At 44.2% G+C, this 20,510-nt stretch overlaps 1 protein-coding gene across 5 annotated transcripts in view; it reads left to right on the top strand.

Moving 5' to 3' along the window:
- The first annotated feature begins 4,329 nt into the window (after nucleotides 1–4,329).
- The window catches only part of LOC116468830 (rho guanine nucleotide exchange factor 2-like), a 60,260-nt gene continuing 44,079 nt past the window's right edge, over nucleotides 4,330–20,510 (top strand). For all 5 annotated transcript variants that reach the window (XM_058438746.1, XM_058438745.1, XM_058438748.1 and 2 more), the window contains exon 1: nucleotides 4,330–4,856. In XM_058438746.1, coding sequence (XP_058294729.1) covers nucleotides 4,787–4,856 — 70 coding nt within the window. In that variant the 5' untranslated portion in view covers nucleotides 4,330–4,786. The remainder of the gene's footprint in view (nucleotides 4,857–20,510) is intronic.

Here is a 20,510-nt window from a genome sequence, read left to right as displayed (position 1 = left end):
GATCACAAAATCACAATCAGTGGGCCAGGCACTAGGCAAATGTGTCGTTATTGACAAGGTGTACCATTGTCAAAAGCTAAAGATGCCTGTCAAGGTGGCTCACGCTTGTAATCCTAGCACTTTGGGAGGCTGAGGCAGATGGATCACCTGAGGCAGGAGTTCGAGACCAGCCTGGCCAACATGGTGAAACCCCTTCTCTACTAAAAGTACAAAAAAATTAGCCAAGCATGGTGGCAGGCACCTGTAATCTCACTCAGGAGGCTGAGGCAGAAGAATCGCTTGAACCCAGAAGGCAGAGGTTGCAGTGAGCCAAGATGGCATCACTGCACTCCAGCCTGGGCGTGACAGAGCAAGACTCTATCTCAAAAAAAGAAAAAGAAAAAGTAAGCTAAAGGAGAATGGTCTGTCTTTGTGCCACTGCCGCCTCCAGCCATCTCTGCACTGCCTACAAAGCAAGTCTCATCTCATGGCAGCTCCCCTTTCTCTCCATGATCCCACCATACTTTTTATCTTGCACCACCTCACATACATCCCCAACTCAGGGCTCCTGTACCTTCTGTTCCCACTGCCTGGCACTTGCCTCCCATCCACTCCCCTGCACGTCAACCAACTCAACTCCCACTTTTGCTGAAGATCTTAACTCATCATTTCCCAAGGAGAATGGTCCTTCCAGAGTGAGTCAAGCCTCCTGTTGAAGTGTCCACATTTCCCTGTACTCTGATCCTTAGCAGTTTACATATGGACGATTCAATTAAGTCTGTCTCCCCTACTAGACTGCAAACTCCCCTAAGACAGGAGCCACACCCTTTTGAATTCCAAGCACTGAGCATGGTACCTGACATGTCACGAGTACTCAAGTATTTTCTGAATGAGTGTGAGAGTGAAAAAAGCAATTAATTAATAAATCCTCCAATTAGTCCATGGCAGCCTCCCAAAAAAATAATTCTCCAGGTTCAAAGAAAGGGTTGAAAACATGCTGATGGCACCTGAGTTCTCTCTTTAGCTAGAGTTTCTTTAGCTACCTGAGAGAGATCACTCACACTTCACCAGATCACAAAATATTGTGACAGCCTTAGAGGAACAGTCAGACGTTTGGTGTCAAAGGGAGGAAGATTTAAAGTAGAAGTTTGATCAGAGCATTAAAATGGAAAACCAAGGAAAGGAGATGGGCTAAGAAGATCGTTCAAAAGAATTCAGGAAGGCATAAACCAAATAGAGTGATGAACTTGAAAAAAACACTGTTTTCCAAAGACATTAACCAGTTACCTGGTCAGATTGAGACCCTCTGGCCTTGGATATTAGCAACAGATGATCCGGTCAATAATACCAGACTAGAAACCCCATCCCTTGGCAGTTACGCAATCAAACCACCATAAAGCCAAGTTTCTCACCTACCTGACAATAGCCCAGAAGTAGTAAAAACCAAGGAAAGAAAAAGAATCCACCCTTTTAACCACATAGAGGTCTTCATCTTGCTAAAGCTCACAGCAAGGGCTGTTCAGAAAACAGAAGGAGGTTAAGGTTTGGGACGCCTCACATGATTTGATGCCTGTCACATTGTTCAAGTATGAGAAATTACCTCCTACAGCAAGCACACACCAAAAGAAAACTTTTACACCACTATCGCTTAGCCTCTAGAAAATAACATTGTGTGACAACTTTGGTACTAAAAAGTCAATGTGCGTCCCATACAATTAAATAGCAAGAGTGGGGAAGGGAGGGGAAGAGTGTTTGCGGTAAAGAGAAGTGAGTGTAGGAAATCATGAAAGTGAAAATGTTGGTGAAAATACTCTTGAAAAGGGCCTCTCTAATTCCTCTTTCTCCTGAGTAATTTTTCCATTTGCTATAGCCTACAGCACTTAATATGCAATGTTTAGGCCATAAAGTCTCTGAAGACAAAACTTACACAGAGTACTTGGTAAATACGAAGACAGCTTCAGAGGATAACGAGGCTGTGTATGTGTCAATGCAAAATGAAAGCTTAAAACATTAAAACATTTTAGGTAAGAGGTGGACTAGACCATAAGGCCTTCAAAATGACAGGGAATAGTACCACCTGTCTAGGTGACTACAGAGACCAAAGCAGCAGGGAGGACTGATTCATAAAGTTCTGTAGGAAGTACAAAGTAATTATAGTTCCAATCCTCAGATGTTACTTTAAAGTCTATTTCAGGAAGCATAATGAAAACTTGGTACCCATCAGAAAGAAAATAGCTACTCACTTTTGTTTGCATAATCTTTTAAGTTTCTTGGTTTAAGCTGCTCTTTGTATATGCCAGGGTTCTGGATTAATGTGGAGAGGACCCTATTAGACCTGACAGACTACCTGTAAAATCAAATGTCCATGCTACAAGCCAGGTTTTTACCATTTTATTTTAGATGCATGTTCTACCCGCACATGACTGGGAGAGGAACCAGAAGGAAGTAAATTTTGATAGAGATGGTTTGAGGATATAGCTGTTGTCCTGATAGGCCAGAATAGATGATATTTTAAGAACTGTGGTTCTTCCCTGTAATTTATTCTAGGTCAGCAATTCATCCCTGGGCCTGAGAAGGCACTTTTTCGATCCTGTCATTTCTATAGCTAAGCAAATAACTCCCCAATAATGAGAAAATGTACATAAATGTTTTTGTGAATGATACAAGATACTATACACAAATGTAAGGACATTTTTTATTATTCACTTAGAAAAGTTTTTTTTTTTTTTTTTAAGACAGGGACTTGTTCTGTCGCCCAGATTTCAGTGCAGTGGTGCCATACTTCAGCCTCCAACTCCTGGAATCAAGCAATCCTTCTGGTTCAGGCTCCTGAGTAGCTGGAACTACAGGAGCACACCACGACATTCGGCTAATTATTTTATTTTTTGTAGAGATAGTGTCTTGCTTTGTTGCCCAGCCTGGTCTCGAACTCCTGGGCTCAAGCCATTCTACCGCCTCGGCCTCCCAAAGTGCTGGGATTACAGACATGAGCCACCACGCCCAGCCGCTTTATGGATTTTTTTTTTTTTTTTTGAGACAGAGTCTCGCTCTTGTTGCCCAGACTGGAGTGCAATGGTGTGACCTTGGCTCACTGCAACCTCAGCCTCCCGGGTTCAAGCGATTCTCCGGCCTCAGCCTCCCAAGTAGCTGGGATTACAGGCACCCGCCACCACACCACGTTAATTTTTTGTATTTTTAGTAGAGATGGGGTTTCATCATGTTGGCCAAGGCTGGTCTGGAACTCCTGACGTCAGGTGATCCACCCAACTCAGCCTTTCAAAGTGCTGGGATTACAGGGATGAGCCACCACGCCCGGCTTTTGTTGTTGTTGTTGTTGTTGTGATGGAGTCTCGCTCTGTCGCCAGGCTGGAGTGCAGTGGTGTGATCTTGGCTCACTGCAACCTCTGCCTCCCGGGTTCAAGCGATTCTCCTGCCTCAGCCTCCCGAGTAGCTGGGACTACAGGCGCGCGCCACCACGCCCAGCTAATTTTTGCATTTTTAGTAGAGACAGGGTTTCACCATGTTGGCCAGGATGGTCTGGATCTCTTGACCTCGTGATCCACTCGCCTCCACCTCCCAAAGTGCTGGGATTACAGCCGTGGGCCACCGCGCCCAGCCCGCTTTATGGATTTTGCAAGTCATTTACTCCCTCTAGGCTTCAGTTTCCTCATCTGCAAAATTGGGAGGCCATGATTCTGACAGTTATAAAATTCCTGGGAGCAATGGAAGAGAATGTTATTTAGTAAGATAGCTGTGAGGAATTATGATGAGAGGATGGAGAAGGTAGGGTGTGTGCACTGGTGAAGAACGGATCTGAAGACTGTGAGGCACGGCTGAGGGCTCAGGAAAGAGGCTCCTATTACAAATTTTAAGGCTATAGGACCCCACCCACACTTTTTGGGGGATCATATTCCACCTTTGTCCCGGCCCCGCCTCCGCCCCACCCTTCTCCCCCTCCCCTTTCTTTCCTTCCCCTCCCCTCCCCTCAGGCTGAGAAGCGCCACACTTCGTATGGCCGCCACAGTGCTCCGCTTTCCACTGCTCGAGGGCTGCGCGCGCTCTCACCGCGCCACCTCACTCGCGTGTGCGCTCGCCCTCAGCCCCTTCCGATTGGCTCATTATGTAAGTGACGTAGGGCTCCAGCCTCCCAGTAACTTATCCCTGGCTTGCCCCGCCTCCTCCTGGCTTCTTTTGACGCCAGTGGAAACCTAACCTGCCCCGTCTCCGCCGTGCGGGAGGAGCCGGTAGAGCTGTCCAAACCAGGAAGGCGATGGCGATGGCGGTGGCGCGCACGCACGCACGCACGCCAGCGGCCGGCGGAGCCGCAGGCTCGCGCCCGGGCTCGCCCCGCGCCACGCCAGAGGCTCGCGCACTCAGTAGGTTGGGCTGCGGCGGCGGCAGCCGTGGAAGCTGAGGCGTTGCGCGTGAGAAGTCCCGAATACGCCTGCAGTTCCGACTCCGCCACCCTCGGCTTCTCTCCCCCAGGTCTGGGAGCCGAGTGCGGAAGGAGGGAACGGCCCTAGCTTTGGGAATCCAGAGGACACCCCTGGCTCCTGCCGACACCGCCCTCCTTCCCTTCCCAGCCGCGGGCCTCGCTCGGTGTTAGGCTACTCTGCCGGGAGGCGCCGGCGGCTGCCAGTCTGTGGAGAGTCCTGCTGCCCTCCAGCCGGGCTCCTCCACCGGGCCTTGCAGGGGCCGAGAGAGCTCGGTGCCCGCCCTTCCGCTCGCCTTTTTCCTCAGCCGGCTGGAGCAGCATCGGTCCGGGAGGTCTCTGGGCTGAGGCGGCGGCAGTTCCTCTAGTTCCGCCATGTCCGCGGGCGGACACTTCGGGAATCCGCTGAGGAAATTCAGGCTGGTGTTCCTGGGGGAGCAAAGCGGTGAGTGCGTGGCTCCCCTACTCCTGGCAGCTGGCCGCAGCGTCCCTGCACCGCCCCCGGTGCGGCCCTTCCGTCCGCGGAGGCTCCCTGCCCGCCTCGCGTCCGCGCTCGTTGCCACCGCAGCCCTTCCCGATGTGCCCCCCGATGCCACTGGTTCTCCGCCTGGATCTGTCGGCCGAGTTTTTACTCTGTTCCCCGGGTTCTTCAATCCTCGACTCGCCGGCTCCGTTCCCCGCAGTCCAGCCGCATCTCCGGTCGATCTGCCCTCCCTCCCCAGCCTTCACCCCGCCCAGCGTCTTGTCCATCCCTTTCTTCCTCCGGTCTCGGTCATTGCCCCTACCCCGGCCCCCTTTCTTGAGCCCCACCCTTATTCCTTGCTCTTTTCCCAGTTCCTCAGCTCTGTGAGGCCCACTCAGGGAAGCCCCACTCCCGAGAGCGGGCCCTCTTCAACCTTGGCCAAGGAGGGTGGAATCTGGGCGTTGTTTTCCCCAGAGGCTTGGCCCTGAGAAGTGCTGATGTCGTGGAAGGTGGGAAGGAGTGGTCGTAGAAAAAATTATTAAATGGTTTTCACGTGGGTGGGAAACTAGTCTGGGCCATAGAGGAAACATCTGAATTGGAGACGACTTGAGCATGGGGTGTTGGGGGTGAAAGGGGTAGCGTCGGCAGTGGAGATTTTTGCCCCTTAGGTTAGATGGGGCTGTGGCTTGTCGGAAAACCTCATTTTGTTCTCTTGACTTTCATCACTGACAATTCTTTTGGCAATATTGATGATTTTTCAGTCTCTGCCAGATGCTATGTCATGATCATTTTACTTGGAATTTTTCTCGTCTCACCTCCCCTTTTTCTCTTTTCAACATGAAGCAGCGTCTGAGTCTCATGGTGGTACAAAAGGGAATTACTGGGGAAATGTTAATTATTCATATCTTCTTGAGTATTTTCCAATGATATATTGAGGATTCATGTGAGAGAAGGCTTGGAATAACCAACATCTTTGTTTTGTCGGATTTCCTTTGGAAAATGGAGTAGAGTAGGAATAGACTCATCATCTAGTTACCTAAATTAGATTTAAATACCATTTGGGCTAAATAATTCTTTTATGCTTAATATTCCGTACTATCTGATGAGTGAAATTGTTATGTCATTTACCTGGTCAGGTTCTGCTGTTACTGTACTTTTGTATTAGATACTAGATCCTAATTTTGTGATGGTTGTTTCTACGATTGTAGTAATTCCAGTTTTATGCTGTATTATACAAACTTGACACTCGACAATTCAGAGATGATTACCCTCCTTTGTTTTTCTCATACTTTGCATGACCATCTTTAAAATTCAGACATTGAGAGATTAGTTCTGAGTCATCAAACATTGAGTACCTACTAGGTGTTTTAGGTGAGGTTATAGAAAACATTAGTTATTTGTTTTGACTGGAAGGCATGTAAGCGATATAAATTCATAGCTTTTATTACTACTTTGAACTATTTATACTAATTTGTATGCCATCACAGAGGTTAATACTCTTGCAAAATTGCCTCCAGTTGGAACTGGGAAATCATTTTTCTCCTTTCATATGTAGATTATCTTCCCCTCCCTTTTGGGGAGAAAAATATAATCTCCCTCCTTTTTGCTTGTATATTTTCCTGAAGTAAGTATAAACTTGTGTCTTTACGTGAGTAACTTGGTAGAACCTATGGAGTTGATTCTAGTCCAGCTTTCATATGTCAATATCCGGATAGTTCCCAAACATAAAATATAGTTTATTGGTTATTATTGATAAAAAGGATCCAAAGTGCTTATTGTGCATTCTAAGGATATTATTGCCTTCCTTATGTTGTGATGCACAGCTATTTAGTTTGCATGAAAAAACCTATTCATCTCCCTGTCTAAAAAGATTTTAGCATGAATGGAGTGCTTAACTTCCTAAGTATCTTCAGGTTTCCTTTGAATTTCTTGAGTATTTGTATATGTTCTAATGCATAATGGAGAGTTTCATGGCTTCTAATTTCGTACCTTGTTTAAGCCTCTACTACCCTCCCCCCTCCATTACTGAAGCCTGGTTAGATTTTTTTTTAATAGACTTCATTTTTTAGAACAGTTTTAGACTTACAGAAAAATTGAAAAGATAGTGCAGAGTTCCCATATACCCACACATCTAGTTTCCCCTGTTACCAACATCTTGCATTAGTATGACACATTTGTTACAATTAATGAACTAATATTGATGTTATTATTAAGTCCATAGTTTATTTAGATTTTTAGTTTTAACCTAATGTCCTTTTTCTGTTTCAGCATTCAATTCAGGATGTGAAGTTAATTATCTTTTGAGGTTACTGTATTGTCAAGTAATGCCATTCATTAGCTTTGACAATGAAAGATTGATCTCTGTTTTCATGGTCAGTGTCTATAGTTTTCTTATGCGTTAGTAGAGGTCTGTAGACTCCATGTCGTTTTGATGTAACTCTTCATGAATTATTTATTTTTAGGTCTGTTAGAATTCCACAATACAGCTTTCAAAGACTGTAATCTATGGCAAAGCCTTGTTTTTTCTTAATAGCATTTACCATATTTACAATTATCTTACTTTTTGTGTGTTTGTTTTTATTTCTCACAGAAGAATGCAACTCCCATGAAGATAAAAACTATTCTTTTTTGTTCAGTGTATCCCCATTGCCTAGCATAGAGCCAGGCTCATAGTAGCTGCTCAGACATGTTGGGTGAATGAACGATGGCTGAATCTAATAGTAACGGAAGCCAGTAGCCTATATTACACTCTTTGACATGGTGAAGTTCACATTTTTTCCTTATGCAATTGATAGTTTAACAATAACACTTAAAACTTACATCGTTTGATTGTATACAGGAATATATCAGATACTTAAGGGGGTAGAGAAACCAGTCGTTTAGAGGCCCAACTATTTCATTCAAAAAATAGGACTGACCTGAATTTTGTACTTTTTTTTTTGAGTTGAGCAAAATTAGTCTTCCTTTGTTAAAGTTGTGGTTAAATTATTTGCTATTAATATAACACATGAAAAGTATTCAAATTATACCAATGATGTGCTTTGAAATTAGTTTTTATTTGGCTTATCAAAAATGTTAAAATACTAGGCTGGGCACAGTGGTTCATGCCTGTAATCCCAGCACTTTGGGAGGCTGTGATAGGTGGATCATCTGAGGTCAGCAGTTCAAGACCAGCCTGGCTAACATGGTGGAGTCCCCGGCCCCCCCGCCCCATGGCCCGGTCTCTACAAAAATACAAAAATTATCCAGGTATGATGGCAGGTGGGGGCCTGTAATCCCACCTACTCAGGAGGCTGAGGCAGGAGAATCATTTGAACCTGAGAGGCAGAGGGTGCAGTGAGCCGAGATTATGCCATTGCACTCCAGCCTGGGCGACAGAGTGAGACTCCGTCTCAAGAAAAAAAAAAAAAAATATATATATATATATATATATGTGTGTGTGTATATGTATATTTAAGATACTGTGCTCTATAATGAAAATGAATTGTGTCAGTACATGAAGCAGACTGAGTTAATGACATCAATCTTAACCTTGGATAAATTCTTAAGGTTTAATAAAGGAATGTTTGGCCGGGCGTGGTGGCTCACGCCTGTAATCCCAGCACTTTAGGAAGCTGAGGCAGGCAAATCACCTGAGGTCAGGAGTTCGAGACCAGCCTGGCCAACATGGCGAAATCCCATCTCTACTAAAAATACAAAAACTAGCTGGGCGTGGTGGCGTGTGCCTGTAATCCCAGCTACTCAGGAGGCTGAGGCAGGAGAATTGCTCAACCCAGGAGGTGGAGGTTGCAGTGAACTGAGATCGCCCCACTGCACTCCAGCCTGGGCCTCAGGAGCGAGACTTCGTCTCCTTCGTCTCTAAATAAATAAATAAATAAAGGAATGTTGAAATACACAATTGTACGTTTCCTTGAGGAGTCTGTTTTGTTACTACCTCTGGCTATTGTCTTGAGATGCAGAGGCAGTTTTAGTAATGTCACTCAGTGGTTTACAGTAGAAGATTTTACTGTATATACATGTTACCAATTATAAATTAGGAGATGTAATGGCAGAGAGAAGCACATACTCAGCCTACTACTGTTTTTTTCACTTTATATTGCCTTTTCTTTTTTTCCATCAATGCTGATCAAATTGCAATATGTTAGATAAAGAAAAAATGTCTTACTGTCAGAGACTAGCAGTACTGACCAGTTGTTTTTCTTTTGAGACAGGGTCTACCTCTGTCACTCAGGCTGAAGTGCAGTAGTGTGATCTCAGCTCACTGCACCCTCCATCTCCCAGACTCAAGTGATCCTCCCACCTCAGTCTCCCAAGTAGCTGGGACAACAGGCATGTACCACCACGCCTGGCTAATTTTTATATTTTTTTGTAGAGATGGGGTTTTACCATGTTGCCCAGGCTGGTCTCAAACTTTTGAGCTGGCGAGATCCTCCGGCCTCAGCCTCCCAAAGTGCTGGGATTACCGGTGTGAGCCACCACACCTGGCCAGTACTGAACATTTTATATTGGCTAGATCAGTGGTTTTTAAACTTTTTTTCCCCAAGACCTCTTTCTGCTCTTACAAATTTTTGAGGATCCTGAAGAGCTCTGTTAATGTAGTTGTTATTGTTATTCTTCGTCCTCCTCCTCTTCTTCCTCCTCCTCTTCTTTCTCCTCCACCTCTTCCTTCTCCTCCTCTTGTTCTTCTTCTTCCTCCTTCTCTTCTTTCTCTTCCTTCCCCCTTCTCCCTTCCTTCCCCCTTTCCACTTCCCCCTTCTCCCTTCCTTCCCTCTTTCCACCTTCCCCTTCCTTTCCCTTTCTCCCTTCCTTCCTCCTTTCCTCTTCCCCTTTCCTTCCTGCTTCTTGGATGCAGTGACTGTTCACAGGGGCTATCATGGCCAACTGCAGCCTTGTCTCAAGCTCTTCTGCCTCAGCCTCCCTAGCAGCTGGGACTGTAGGCACATGCCACTGTGCCTGGCTTTTATTTATGTAGTTTATATCAACATTTAGGCCAGGCGCGGTGGCTTACGCCTGTAATCCCAGCACTTTGGGAGGCCGAAGTGGGTGGATCACCTGAGGTCAGGGGTTCAAGACCAGCCTGGGCAACATGATGAAACCCTGTTTCTACTGAAAATACAAAATTAGTCGGGCATGGTGGTACGTGCCTGTAGTCCCAGCTCTTCGAGAGGCGGAGGCAGGAGAATTGCTTGAACTCGGGAGGTGGAGGTTGCAGTGAGCCAAGATCGTGCCACTGTGCTCCAGCTTGGGCAACAGAGTGAGGCTCCGTCTCAAAATAAATGAATAAATATATCAACATTTACTGTACTGAAAAAGAAAATTTCAAAATATTTAATATGTTAAAAAATAATAGGGCCGAGCGTGGTGGCTCATGCTTGTAATCCCAGCATTTTGAGAGGCCAAGGCAGGCGGATCACTTGAGGCCAGAAGTTTGAGACCAACCTGGCCAATATGGTGAAACCCTGTCTCTACTAAAAATACAAAGAAATTAGCCTGGCATAGTGGTGGACGGTCCCAGTAGTAGTCCCAGCTACTCACGAGACTGAGGCAGGAGAATCGCTTGAACCCGGGAGGCGGAGGTTGCAGTGAGCCAAGATCACGTCATTGCACTCCAGCCTGGGCAACAAGAGCAAAACTCTGTCTCAAAAAAAAAAAAAAAAGATAATAATAATAATAAACCCATTGCATGTTAATACCTTTTTTTGTTTTGACTGCGTCCCTCTGTCGCCCAGGATGGAGTGAGTGCCTCCTGGGTTTGTGATTCTCATGCCTCAGCCTCCTGAGTAGCTGGGACCACAGGCACACGCCACCATGCCTGGCTAATTTTTTGACTTTTTAGTAGAGATAGGGTTTTGCTATATTGGCCAGGCTGGTCTCAAACTCCTGGCCTCAAGTAACCTGCTTGCCTTGGTCTCCCAAAGTCCTGGGATTACAGGCATGAGCCACCGTGCCCAGCCTTCATGTTAACATCATTTCTGAAATGAAAAAGAACTATTTTCCAAACAGATATTTAGTGAGAGTGACATTGTTTTACATATTTGCAAATCTCTTTAATGTCTGACTTAATAGAGGACAATCGGATTTGCATAGCTGCTTATGCATTCAATCCTGTAATATTACACGTCATATAGGCACTGGGAAACTCCACAATACATTTCAAGGAGTAAGAGTGAAAAATTCAAATAACATCTTAATCTTTTGAAAATGGCTTTGACATCCAGGAGTTTGTGGACCTCCCCAAGGGTCTTGGGAGATCCTAAGGGGTCAGTGGACCACTCTTTGTAAACTGCTGGGTTAGGTAATATCAAGTCAATTGTATCTCCTGTTATAATGTTGCCAGTTTTTCATATCTTGTTCTGAAGCCTTAAAACTAAATGATACATACAGTTAATGATTTAGAGCACTAGAGGACTGGTAGAGATGGAGAGTAAGAGTCTAGGTTTCATGTTTTAGCAGTGGCTACTGACCTTTGGCAGATTACTCAACATGTCTTTATGCCCCATTTTTCCTTATCTATAACATAAAGATAATAGACCTATCATGGAGTTATTGTGACATTTAAACTAGTCAAATAATACAAAACATTTAGAAGAGTGCTGGGCACATGAGAAGTGCTCAGAAAGTGTTTTAATTTAATAAATGTTTATTGAAAATTGCTACAGTGTCAGGTGGTTTGGTAGTGTTGACTTTTAAGGAATTTACATTTTATCAGGGAAGAAATACACAATACCTAATACAATATAGCATGATGAGTACAGCTGCTTTTAAAAGTAGAGCTAAGGCTGGGCGTGGTGGCTCACGCCTGTAATCCCAGCACTTTGGGAGGCCTAGGTGGGCAGATCACTTGAGGTCTGGGGTTTTTGTTTGTTTGTTTGTTTTGTTTTGTTTTGAGACGAAGTCTCGCTCAGTCGCCCAGGCTGGAGTGCAGTGGTGCAATCTTGGCTCACTGCAAGCTCCGCCTCCCGGGTTCACGCCATTCTCCTGCCTCAGCCTCCGGAGTAGCTGGGACTACAGGTGCCCGCCACCATGCCCGGCTAATTTTTTGTACTTTTATTAGAGACAGGGTTTCACTGTGTTAGCCAGGATGGTCTCGATCTCCTGACCTCGTGATCCGCCTGACTCGGCCTCCCAAAGTGCTGGGATTGCAGGCAAGAGCCACCGCGCCTGGCGAGGTCTGGAGTTGGAGACTAGCCTGGCCAACATGGTGAAACCCTGTCTCTACTAAAATACAAAAAAATTAGCTGGGCATGATGGCATGCATCTGTAATCCCATCTACTCAGGAGGCTGAGGTAGGAGAGTCACTTGAACCCAGGAGGCGGAGGCTGCAGTGAGTGGCCATGTTGGCCAGGTCAGTATTGAGCTCCTTGCTCTCTCACCCAGGCTGTAGTACAGGGGTGCCATTATAGCTCACTGCAGCCACGAGCTCCTGGGCTCAAGTGATCCTCCCACCTCAGCCTCTGGAGCTGTTGGGATTAGAGGCATTCGCCATTGCGCTTGGCTGATTAAAAAAATTTTTTTTTTTTTTAGCAAACGAGGTCTTGCTGTGTTGCCAGGCTGCTTTCTAACTCCTGGCCTCAAGTGATTCTCCCGCCTCAAGCTCCTGACTCTGGAATTACAGGCATGCACCACCTCACCTGGCTTGGACTTTTTATTAGACTTCCTGATTTTATTTCATCTGGTCTCTTCCATTTCATTATGCTTCTGTTTTAATTCTCATAACATTTTTCTCAGCTTTCTTCCATTCTATTATTTTTTTCTGCTATCATTTTAATTTTTTTTCTTTTTTCTTTTTTTTTTTTTTTGAGCTGGAGTCTTACTCTGTCACCCAGGCTTGAGTGCAGTGGTGCAATCTCAGCTCACTGCAACCTGTGCCTTCCAGGCTCAAGTGTTCCTCCCACCTCAGCCTCTTGAGTAGCTGGAACCACAAGCATGCACTACCAAGCCCGGCTATTTTTTGTATTTTTGGTAGAGATGGCGTTTCGCCATGTTGCCCAGGCTCGTCTCGAATTCCTGAGCTCATGCAATCTGCCCGGCCTCGGCCTCCCAGAGTGCTAAGATTACAGGCGTGAGCCACCGTGCCAGTTCTTATCATTTTAATTTCAAAGAGTGTTTTTGTTCATCTTCTGAATGTTCCTTTTCTGTAGCATCTGTTTTTTGTTTTTTTGAGAGAGAATCTTGCCCTGTCACCCCGGCTGGAGTGCAATGGTGCAATCTTTGCTTACTGCAACCTCTGCCTCCCTGGTTCAAATGATTCTCATACCTCAGTCTCCTGAGTAGCTGAGATTACAGGCATCCGCCACCATGCCTGGCTAATTTTTATATTTTTAGTAGAGACGTGATTTCACTTTGTTTGTCAGACTGGTCTCAAACTCCTGACCTTCAGTGATCTGCCCCCTTGGCCTCCCAAAGTGCTGGGATTACAGATGGGAGTCACCACACCCAGTCTTCTGTAGCGTCTTTTCAATTCCCCATTTTTACCTTTTCTTGTCATTTTGAAGATGTTAATAAGATACATGACTTTTTTCTTCCTGCATATTTAGTTTTTGTAAATTGTTTTTCATCTCTGCTTGTTTTAGTTTCTCTATTTCCTGTTTGTGGTCCTCAAAAAACTAGTGTTTCTTGGCTATTTGCTTCTATTTAAGAGTTGAGCACTGACAGTTGTGTTTTTTTTTTTTAAGCTCTTGTGTGGGTTTGTGGGTATTTACTGCAGAATGATCTTGCTGAGTTCCTTTTTGGGAGTCTCTGATGTTAGGTCTTTAAGTCTTTTTGCTGGTCAGATTCCCTGAAGAAGAATTACTCAGTGTACTGCTGGAGAGAATCTTGGTTGTCAGTGTTCTTAGAGGTGAATGGAGAGAGGGTTTGAAGTCACAACACAGTAAATGCATTTAGTCTAATTGCTTTTAATATTTTTGTACCCTATCCCTCAGCTGTACCTTGTAATCCCTAGTACAGAAACCCTGTTTTTCTTTCTCAGCAGCATTATCTTCTAATTTTCAGCTGTGTTGAACAGAAGAGGAAATAGAAGAGAGTGTTAATCTACTTGTTAAATAGGCTTTCATCCCTTCCTTCTGTTTTTAGCTCCATCTTCACCTTTATTTCTAGATGTACTTGGCCCAGACAATTCCTAAGTCAGTGGGGGTTCTGTGATCCAAATCAGCTTTCTCAGCTTTTCATTGTCGGTTTAAAGTTGATCATTATTGAGTCTGTTAGGTCAGTTACTACTTTTCCATTTGCTTTCTACCTTCTAACTTGGATGATTCAGATTTTCTGAGACAAACACTTAATACTTGCTTAGGGTTGGTTGATTGGTTTGTTTTTTGAGACAGGGTCTCTCTGTGTTGCCCAGGCTGGAGAGCAGTCCATTCACAGGCATGATTATAGCATACTACAGCCCTGAACTCCTGGGCTCAAGTGATCCTCCTGCCTTAGCCTCCTGAGTAGCTGGGACTATAGACTCAGGCCACTGAGCCTGACTCTCTTCTTTTTTAAAAGTACATTTTGGCCTGGGGGCATGGTGACTCACACCTGTAATCCCAGCACTTTGGGACACTAAGGCGGGAGGATTGCTTGAGGCCAGGAGTTCAAGACCAGCCTGGGCAACATAGTGAGACCCTATCTTTAAAAAAAATTTAAAAAATTAACGAGGTGTGGTGGCACATGCCTGTAGTCCCAGCTACTTGGGAAGCTGGCTTGAGCATAGGAGGTTGAGGCTACTGTGAGTCTTGATTGTGTCACCTCACTCTAGCCTGGGAGACAGAGCAAGACCCTGCCTCAGAAAAAAAAGTATATTTTATAAAATTAAAACCAACTTATTTACCCCATACTCATAGTAGCATTATTCATAGTAGCCAAAAGGTAGAGGCAAACAAGTATCCATCCACAGATGAATGAATAAACAATATGTGACACATGCATACAATGGAATATTAGCCTTAAAAAGGAAGGAAGTCTTGGGCTGGTGTGGGGGCTCATGCCTGTAATCCCAACAGTTTGGGAGGCCAAGGCATGAGGATCACTTGAGGCCAGGAGTTCAAGACCAGCTTGGCCAACATGGAGAAACCCTGCCTGTACTAAAAATACAAAAATTTGCTGGGTGCAGTGGCACATGCCTATAATCCCAGCTACCCTGGAGACTGAGGCACGAGAATTGCTTGAACCTTGAACCTGGGAGGTGGAGGTTGCAGTGAGCTGACATCATGCCACTGCACTCCAGCCTGGGCAACAGAGTGTGACTGTCACATGCTACAACGTGGATGAACTTTGAGGACATTATGCTAAGTGAAATAAGGCAATCACAAAAGGACAAATATTTTATGATTTTTAAAATTAATAAGTACTAAATAAACCTGCTTTTTATCCTGTCCATTGTGAGATTGACTAAACCTTGCCAAAACATCCCAACAAACTTTACTTTTGAGATGAAATCCAAACTCTCTTGTCTAAGTTAAAGCCTTTCATGGTCTGACTTCTACCTTCGTATCTCTCACTTACTTCTAACACTCATCTTTACCTGTTATTATAAGGCAGATTTTTAAAAAAATTGTTTTTTAAAATTTGTGTTAAAAATGTTGTAATTAGAGATAAGATCTCGCTATGTTGCCCAGGCTGGCCTTGAACTCCTGAGCTCAAGTGATTCTCCTGCCTCAGCCTCCCAAGTAGCTGGGACTACAGGCATATGACACCACACCCTGCCAGTTTGTTTTTTTCTTACAGTCAGGGTCTTGCTCTGTTACCCAGGCTGGAGTGTAGTGGTGTGGTCATAGCTCACTGCACCCTCAAACTCCTGGGCTTAAGCAGTCTTCCTGGCTTAGCCTCCCGAGTAGCTAGGACTATAGGCACATACCACCACACCTGGCTAATTTTTAAGTTTTTTCATAGAGATAGATCTTGCTTTGTTGACCAGAGTGGTCTCAAACTCCTGGCCTTGAGCAATGCTCTGGCCTCGAGCGATCCTCTGGCCTCAGCCTCCCAAAAGGCTGAGATTACAGTCAGTGAGCCACTGAGCCCAGCCTAGTTTGGTTTCTTAAATTGTCATTAAGTTGTATACTGTACAGAACATGTCTCTGCCTTTTATTTTTCAGTAGTGTTCGGGGAACAGGTGGTAGGTGTTTGGTTGCATGGAAGAGTTCTTTAGTGGTGATTTATGAGATTTTGGTGCACCCATCACCCGAGCAGTGTACACTCTACCCAGTGTGTATGTAGTCTTTTATCCCTCTCCCACTTCCCCGTGAGTCCCCAAAGTCCATTATGTCATTGTTTTGCCTTTGTGTTCTCATAGCTTAGCTCCCGCTTATATAAATGAGAACACACGATGTTTGGTTTTCCATTCCTGAGTTACTTCACTTAGAATAATGGTCTCCAACTCGCTGCAAATGCCATTACTTCATTCCTTTTTATGGCTGAGTAGTATTCCATGGTAGATATATACCACATTTCTTTTTTTTCTTTTTTTAAGATAGAGTCTTTGTCTGTTGTCCAGGCTGGAGTGCAGTGTCGCGATCTCGGCTCACTGCAAGCTTTGCCTTCTGAGTTCAAGAGATTCTCGTGCCTCAGTCTCCCAAGTAGTTAGGATTACAGGCGTGTGCTGCCACGCCTGGTTAATTTTTTTATTTTTAGTAGAGACGGGGTGTCATCATATTGGCCAGGCTGGTCTCGAACTCCTGACCTCAATTGATCTGCCCACCTCGGCCTTCCAAAGTGTTGGAATTACAGGTGTGAGCCACCACGCCCAGCCTAATCCATAATTCTGTAAAGTTAGTTTTGGTAGAATTTTGGGGGGATGAAGGAGGATTCAGAAATAGACAACAGGTGTAAATGGCATATTTGAAAAGTGGACTTGTGATTTAACTAAATACTGTGTTTTCGGGTCCTTAGAATATTTTTTGACTCTTCATTATGGAAAAATTTAAACGTGTAAAAAAGAGACTAGCATCAGGAGCCCGTTAGCTGTTACACAGCTTTAATAATTATTAACTCGTATCTTAATCTTTTTTCATCTATATAGCATTCCCAACGTCTGTACCAAAGTGGGTTATTTTATGTATCTATTTATTTTTTAGAGACAAGGTCTCACTCTGTCACCTAGGCTGACCTCCTTATTGAAATATACTTGACATTTATGTATATAATTGCTCATAGAGGCCTTTATTTTTGGGATACTGTTCATTCCTTTACGTGTTTTTGAGCTTAATATTTCAGGATCTCTATATTAGAGAATTAAAATATCCATGAGTTCATAATATAAAGAAGTGACAGCTCTTCCTTTAAAAGAATTCCAATTAACAAATACAGACAGAATGAGGTAAATTTAAAAATCACCATTAGAATACCACAGTAATAACTGCTGCAGGTAAGATCCCTTTGATGAATTTTAAAATTGGTGGGCAAAAGTTTGAGAACACAATGTTTGCATCGTCTCAAAGTATCTTCCCCAATAGTTATTATTTACAAAGGGAAAAACATTAACTTTAGGGTGAAGAAACACTGTAGACACCACCAATAACCAAGTGATTAAGGTTAACGTCGTTAGGAGTAAGATAATGAGCCATTATGTATCCTCTGTTATAATGCACTGAGAAAAGCACATCAGTTCTGTGGTAGTTTTGCCAAGAATGCATGGCCTCTGTCTAATCATGAGAAAACATCAGACAAATCCAAATTGAGGAACATTACATGAAACAACTGACCAGTATTATTTGAAAGTGTCCATGTCATGAAAACAAGGGAAAATGGCAAAAATCTCACAAATCAGAGGAGACCAAGGAGACATGACAACTAAATGCAATGTGGGATCCTGGATGACGTCTTGGAACAGAAAAAGGGCATTGGTAGAAAAACGGGTGAAATTCTAAATAAGTTACATAGTTTAGTTAATAACATTTTATCACTGTTAATTTCTTAGTTTTGATAATTGTGCTGTGGTTATGTAAGATTTTATCTTAGAGGCTGGCCAGGCATGGTGTCTCACAGCTGTAATTCCCGGCACTTTGGGAGGCCGAGGCAGGCCGATCACAGGGTCAGGAGTTTGAGACCAGCCTGGCCAACATGGTCTCTACTAAAAATGCAAAAAATAGCTGGGCATACTTGTGGGCGCCTGTAGTCCCAGCTACTCGGGAGGCTGAGGCAGGAGAATTGCTTGAACCCGGGAGGTGGAGATTGCAGTGAGCCGAGATTGCACCGAGCCGAGATTGCACCACTGCACTCCATGCAGTGAGCCGAGATTGCACCACTGCACTCCAGCCTGGGTGACAGCAAGACTCCATCTCAGAAAAAAAAAAAAGAAAGATTTTATCTTACAGGAAGCCAGGTAAAAGGTGTACTGAAATTCTCTGTACTATTTTTATAACTTTTCTATAAGCCAAAAAAATTTCCAAATAGAATGTTAAAACAGTCCTATGGCTGGTTGCAGTGGCTCACACCTGTAATCCCAGCACTTTGGGAGGCCGAAACGTTTGAACCCGGGAGGCGGAGGTTGCAGTGCACCGAGATTGCACTACCACACTCCAGCCTGAGTGATAGAGCGAGACTCCATCTCGCTCGCTCAACAACAAAAAACAGTCCTACTACATGTACTACTGTTACTCTGATTTTACTGTGAGGAAATTGAGGCACAGAGAGATTAACTAACTTGTCTCATGGTTGCATGGTTAGTAAGTAGGCAAGCTGGGATTTCAACCCAGTAGTCTGGTTCTACAACTCAATTTTTTTTTTTTTTTTTTTTTAATTTATTTTGAGGCAGAGTTTTGCTACGTCTCCCTGGTTGGAGTGTGATGGTAGTGTGATCACTGCTCACTGCAGCCTCAGTCTCCTGGGCTTAGGCAATCCTCTCACCGTAGCTGGGAATACAGGTGTGTACCACCATCCCCAGCTAAATTTTTTTATGTTTAGCAGAGATGAGGTCTTTTTGTGTTGCCAGGCTGGTTTTGAACTCCTGTGCTCAATTGATCCTCCTGCCTTGGCCTCCCAAAGTGCTGGGTTTTTTTAAGAGACAGAGTCTCGCTCTGTCACCTAGGCTGGAGTATAATGGCACAATCATAGCACACTGACTTTGAACCCCTGGGCTCAAGTGTTTCTTCTGCCTCAGTTTCCCTAGTAGTTGGGACTACAGGCATGTGCCACCATGCCTGGCTATTTTTTGTGTGTGTGTATAGAGAAAATGTTTGATTGATGTACAGTATACATAGAAGCATATAAATCATAAATATACAGTTTGAATGAGAAAAATTGATGAATATTCTCATTCTTAGAAAAGTTATTTCTTACTATAAATTAGAAAATTTGACTCTTTTTTTTTTTTTCTTTTCTCTCTTTAGCTTACAACAGCTTTTCTTTTTTTTCTTTTAAATTGATGGGGCCTCTGTTGGCCAGGCCGCTCTTGAACTCCCTGGGCTCAAGTGATCCTCTCACCTCAGCCTCCTGAGTAGTTAGCTGGGACTTACTGGTGCGACCTCTGCACTTGACTGATCTTCGTTGTTTTGTATTTCTATTTCTTTCTTTCTTTTTTTTTTTTTTTTGAGACGGAGTCTCACTCTTGCCCAGGCTGGAGTGCAGTGGCACAGTCTCGGCTCACTGCAATCTCTGCCTCCAGGGTTTAAGCGATTCTTGTGCCTCAGCCTGCTGAGTAGCTGGAGCTACAGGCGCGTGCCACCATGCCCTGTTAATTTTTTAATTTTTTTTGAGATGGAGTTTCGCTCTGTCACCCAGGCTGGAGTCCAGTGGAATGATCTTGGCTCACTGCAACTTCCGCTTCCCGGGTTCGAGCAGTTTTCCTGCCTCAGCCTCCTGCGTAGCTGGGATTACGGGCACACGCCACCATGCCTGACTAAGTTTTTATATTTTTAGTAGAGACAGGGTTTCACCATGTTGGCCAGCCTGGTCTCAAACTCGTGACCTCAGATGATCCACCCATCTCATTTTTGTATTTTTAATAGTGACAAGGTTTCACCGTGTTGGTTAGGCTGGTCTCGAACTCCTGACCTCAAGTGATCCACCTGCTTCAGCCTCCCAAAGTACTGGGATTATAGGCGTTAGTCACTGCGCCCGGCCTGTATCTCTATTTCTTAAGGCTAATTTTATGTCTCTGTGAGTTGTATCCACTTTCATTTTTCTAAGAATTTAAAGTTGTTTTAGGCCAAACTCTGGACCACATTAACTGCCTAAAGTACTGAATGAAGTCTACTTGGTGAAGTTTCTCTCCATTGGTTAATTAATTCATTCAGTGCCAGGCAGAAACTGACTCTCTGAGTATACAGCTGTGAACAAGAAAAATACAGTTCTTGTTTCTTATTTTATCGTGTGTAGTTGAGAGAGGTAAACTAGTAAATAAATGCATTAACAAGATACTGTGAGATAGTGTTAATGTGTTTATTATATTACCATTTTTTCTTATTTTTTCCCATAAGAAAAGATGGATCATGCTTTATTTAAAATTTCTACACTAAAGTGTTTGAGTGAAATAATGCTGATAAAGTGAGTCTTGTGCTAGTAGTGTCTTATGCCAGTACTCTTTACTCTTTTTATTTTTTTTTCTTTTGAGATGGATTCCCGCTCTGTCGCCAGGCTGGAGTGCAGTGGCGCGGTCTCGGCTCACTGCAACCACCACCTCCCGGGTTCAAGCGATTCTCCTGCTTCAGCCTCCC

Source organism: Hylobates moloch, unplaced genomic scaffold, assembly GCF_009828535.3.
Source record: "Hylobates moloch isolate HMO894 unplaced genomic scaffold, HMol_V3 SCAFFOLD_5, whole genome shotgun sequence".
NCBI lineage: Eukaryota > Metazoa > Chordata > Mammalia > Primates > Hylobatidae > Hylobates > Hylobates moloch.
The sequence above is the reverse complement of the archived record's forward strand: the minus strand, read 5'-3'. Positions and strand labels throughout refer to the sequence as shown.